This window comes from Lycium ferocissimum, chromosome 8 (assembly GCF_029784015.1).
Source record: "Lycium ferocissimum isolate CSIRO_LF1 chromosome 8, AGI_CSIRO_Lferr_CH_V1, whole genome shotgun sequence".
NCBI classification, from domain to species: domain Eukaryota; kingdom Viridiplantae; phylum Streptophyta; class Magnoliopsida; order Solanales; family Solanaceae; genus Lycium; species Lycium ferocissimum.
The window spans coordinates 1,930,062-1,934,396 of NC_081349.1; the positions used below are offsets into that span (position 1 = coordinate 1,930,062).

The 4,335-nt window shown below is 40.2% G+C and overlaps 1 protein-coding gene across 1 annotated transcript; it reads right to left on the reverse strand.

Moving 5' to 3' along the window:
* Window positions 1–295: 295 nt before the first annotated feature.
* On the reverse strand, window positions 296–886 carry LOC132067101 (uncharacterized). Its single transcript, XM_059460231.1, has 2 exons — window positions 794–886; window positions 296–574 (listed from the first exon to the last, which is right to left on the reverse strand). Exons 1-2 carry the CDS (start codon window positions 884–886, stop codon window positions 296–298), a joined length of 372 nt encoding a protein of 123 aa, XP_059316214.1.
* Between the last annotated feature and the right edge of the window lie 3,449 nt (window positions 887–4,335).

Sequence of the window (4,335 nt, forward strand, 5' to 3'; positions counted from 1 at the left end):
GGTGTTACAATATCTCCTCCTTGGGATCATTCGTCCTCGAATTATGGTTCATGGTTAAGAATATGGCTGGACATGGTTTGAATACATGAACGTGAAGGAAGTATGGCATGGAACATGGGTACTGAATTGACATGACATAATTACATGGAAACATGAATAGTGAGACATGGAGCATGAGGGCTGGATACATGACATGAGCGTGAAACATGAGACATGGCATGACATGGACTATGGAAAGTTACCTTGAGCGTTCTCTGCTTGCTCTTCCAAAAAAAAAAAAATGGGTACTTGGATTTCATATCTTCCTCGGCTTCCAATGTAGTTCCCTCAACTTTCTGGCTTCTCCTAACACTTTTACTGAGGCCACTTCCTTAGTTCTCAACTTGCGAACCTGACAATCAAAAATGGCTATGGGGATCTCCTCATAGGTAAGGCTATCCTTAACTGTTATAGTATCAGTAGGAACAACCAGCGACGGTTCTCCTACACACTTCCTCAACATGGATACATGAAACACTGGGTGTACAGCAGCGAAATCTTGTGGCAACTCAAGTTCATAAGCTACTTGACCGACCTTTTGCAGAATTCTGTAAGGTCCAATATATCCGGAACTAAGCTTCCCTTTCATCCCAAATCTCATAACACCCTTCATGGGTGAGACTTTAAGGAACCCCCAATCATTAACTTGAAATTCTAAGTCCCTTCGCCTCACATCTATGTAAGACTTCTGGCCGCTCTGAGCCATTTTCAAACGCTCTTGAATAAACTTGACTTTCTCCATAGCCTGACAAACCAAATCAGGCCCTAACAATTCTACTTCACTAACTTCAAAGCTACCAATTGGAGACCTAAACCTTCGCCCATACAGAGCGTCAAACGATGCCATCCCAATGCTAGTATGATGTTATTATAAGAAAACTCAATGAAGGGTAAGTGATCATCCCAATTACCTTAGAAATATAGGACACATGCTCTCAATATGTCCTCAAGAGTCTGAATAGTACGTTACCTACATCTTCTGTGGTGAAAAGTATGTCTTTGAGGTTCACCTTGGTACCCAATCCTTTCTGAAAGGATTTCTAGAAGCTTGTTGCGAACTCAGCACCACGATATGAAATAATAGACACTGGGGTCCCAGGAAATCTAATTTTTTTATTAACATATAACTTGGCGTAATCCTCTGCTGAATATATGGTCTTGACTGGAAAAAGTGCGCTGACTTAGTAAGCCGGTGAACAATCATCCAAATAGAGTCATGCCTCCTAGATGAAAAAGGTAGAACTGATACAAAGTCCATATTGACCATTTCCCATTTCCAGACAGGAATATCAACATTCTGTACCAAACCACCAGGCCTCTGGTGTTCGGCTTTCACTTGTTGACATGATTCGCTCTCTGAGCCCATCTACATCTGGAACACATAATCTGCCTCGATACCTCAAGCTAACATCATCTCCCCCTTATTCAAAAGCCGTCGTCTTATGCTTGTGCATCCCCTCTCTCAGCTGCAACAAGTAGGGATCACTAAACTATTTCTCTTTGACTTCAACCACTAAGGAGGGAAGAGCTCTATCCTGAACAACCACGCTGCCATCCTCGGAGTCCAAAAGCCAAACTCCAAGACTGGTCAAACGGTGAAGTTCCTTGGTTATAACTCTCTTATCTGCATCAACGTAGGCTAAACTACCGATGGAACGCCGACTAAGAGCATCGGCTACAACATTCTCTTTCTCCGGATAATAGAGAATATTCAAATCATAATCCTTAAGCAATTCGAGCCATCTCCTTTTCCTAAGATTCAGCTCCTTTTGCCTGAAGATATACCGTAGGCTTTTATGATCTATGAAAATATCAACATGGACTCCATACAAATAATAACGCTATACAAAAACCACAGCTGCCAACTCTAAATCATGAGTCAGATAATTCTTCTCCTGAGTCTTAAGCTGTATAGATGCATAAGTGATAACCTTACTATGTTGCATTAAAACACATCTGAGACCAACTCCCGAAGCATCACAATAAACTACGAACCATTCGGTTCCTTCACATTAGCGTCAAAACTGGAGCAGAAGTTAGTCTCTTCTTCAACTCTTCAAAGCTCCACTCACAGGCATTTGACCATTGAAACTTAACCTTTTTCTGAGTCAACACAGTCAACGGAGCAGAAATAGAGGAAAATCCTTCTACGAAGCGTCTATAATAGCCTGCCAGACCTAAGAAACTTATATTCGAAACTGATGTAGGTGTAGGCCAACTCCTTACGGCATCAATCTTCTGAGAATCAACTTTCACACCTTCACCTGAGATCACATGGCCTAAGAACGCCATTGACTTAAGCCAAAACTCACACTTTGAGAATTTTACAAAAAGATCGCGATCTTTAAGAGTCTGCAACACTATCTTGAGATGTTCTGCATGATCAACCTCACAACGGGAATACACCAAAATATCATTAATGAAGACAATGACGAATAAATCGAGATAAGGCTTAAAGACTCTATTCATAAGATCCATGAAAGCAGTTGGCACATTTGTCAACCCAAATGACATAACAAAAAATTCAAAATGGCCATAACAGGTTCTGAAAGCGGTCTTCAAAATAACAAGTTCCTTAGCCTTTAACTGATAGTAGTATGATCTGAGGTCAATCTTGGAATAACATTAGGCACCCTGAAGTTGGTCAAATAAGTCATTTATTCGGGGAAGAGGGTACCTGTTCTTAATGGTGACATTATTCAACTGGTGGTAGTCGATGCACATGCGTAAGGAATCATCTTTCTTTCAGACAAATAAAACCGGTGCACCCCAAGGTGAAACACTGTGCCTAATAAACCCCTTATCAAGAATATCTTTCAACTGGGCTTTTAACTCTTTTAACTCCGCTGGAGCCATTCTGTATGGCGGAATATATATCGGCGGAGTGTCGGGGAGTAGATCAATTCCAAATTCAATCTCCCTGTCCGGAGGGACTCCTGGAAGATCTTCAGGAAAGACCTCTGGAAACTCATTTACAACTGGGCCGGACTGGAGAGTTGGAGTTTGGGCATATGAATCCTTGACTCAAACTAGGTGATAGATATAACCCTTGGAAATTATTTTTCTGGATCTTAGGTAAGAAATAAATCTACCCCTGGGTATTACCGAATTACCCTCCCATTCTATGATTGGCTCATTAGGGAACTTGAATTTTACTACTTTAGTTCTACATCATACCGTGGCATAACATGAAGCTAACTAGTCCACACCCATGATCACATCAACATCTACCATCTATAACTCTGCTAAGTCAGCTATGGTTCTGTGGTAATAGACTAAAACTAGGCAACCCCTATAAATACATCTAGCTATGACTGATTCCCCAACTGGGGTGGACACCTCAAAGCGTTCATGAAATTTTTTTGGTTCAATCCCAAATTTCTTAGCAATAAATGGAGTTACATAAGATAGGGTGGATCTTAGGTAAATAAGGGCATAGACGTCAAAACTGAAGATTGTTAGTGTACCTGTGACAACATTGGCATGAGCTTCTGTATCCTAACGACCTATCAATGCATATTGTTACACCCTGTACTTTTATACGTAAAGTTTAGTCGTGAGTTAGTTGACGAAGAATTAAAAGTCGAAGTTGCCGTCAAGGTCATATGGAATTATACATGCTCATTCTTCATAGATGAGAGCTTGGTATCATGCTTATTAAGTATCGGGAAGGTTGGATGTTAAGCGAATCGAAGAAATTAAGTTTGTTGAAACTTTGGAAAAATTTGGCAGAATTCCGGACCGAAATTTTTGGTCAACTTTAGAATTACGGAACCCATAACCCATGCATTCATAAGCTCAGAGAGTTTACTTTCTAATGCAATTGACAGAACTATATTTGCATATCGAAGGTGGGAGTTATGAACCATCGCAGATCGACGGCCTGTCAACAGTGAGGAGGTGGAAAATTTTCTGGAATGTTATATATTGATCCATTTCATTTTATCCTTCATTATTTCACACACCAATAGACCCTAAATGTCCAAATACTCCTCTCAAACCTTTTCCTAATTCCCTCCATCATCCAAGTAAGATTTGAGCCCGTAAAATCCTAGACTAGTTAGAACATCGTAGTAGCTTGTGTTTCTATTGTGTTGGTTGTCTTGTGGCCTTAAAGAAAAGTGTTGTAGTTGAGGTTTTGGACTATATAAGGTATGTTTTCAATCTAAGCTTTGATATTATATGGTTCTTGAAGGATTTAATAGTTTTAAGTTAAGAAAATTGTGATATGAAGATTACATGTTGGCATGTCGGTGTTGTTGGCTTAGGGTCTGATTTGAAGGAATTTTTGGGATG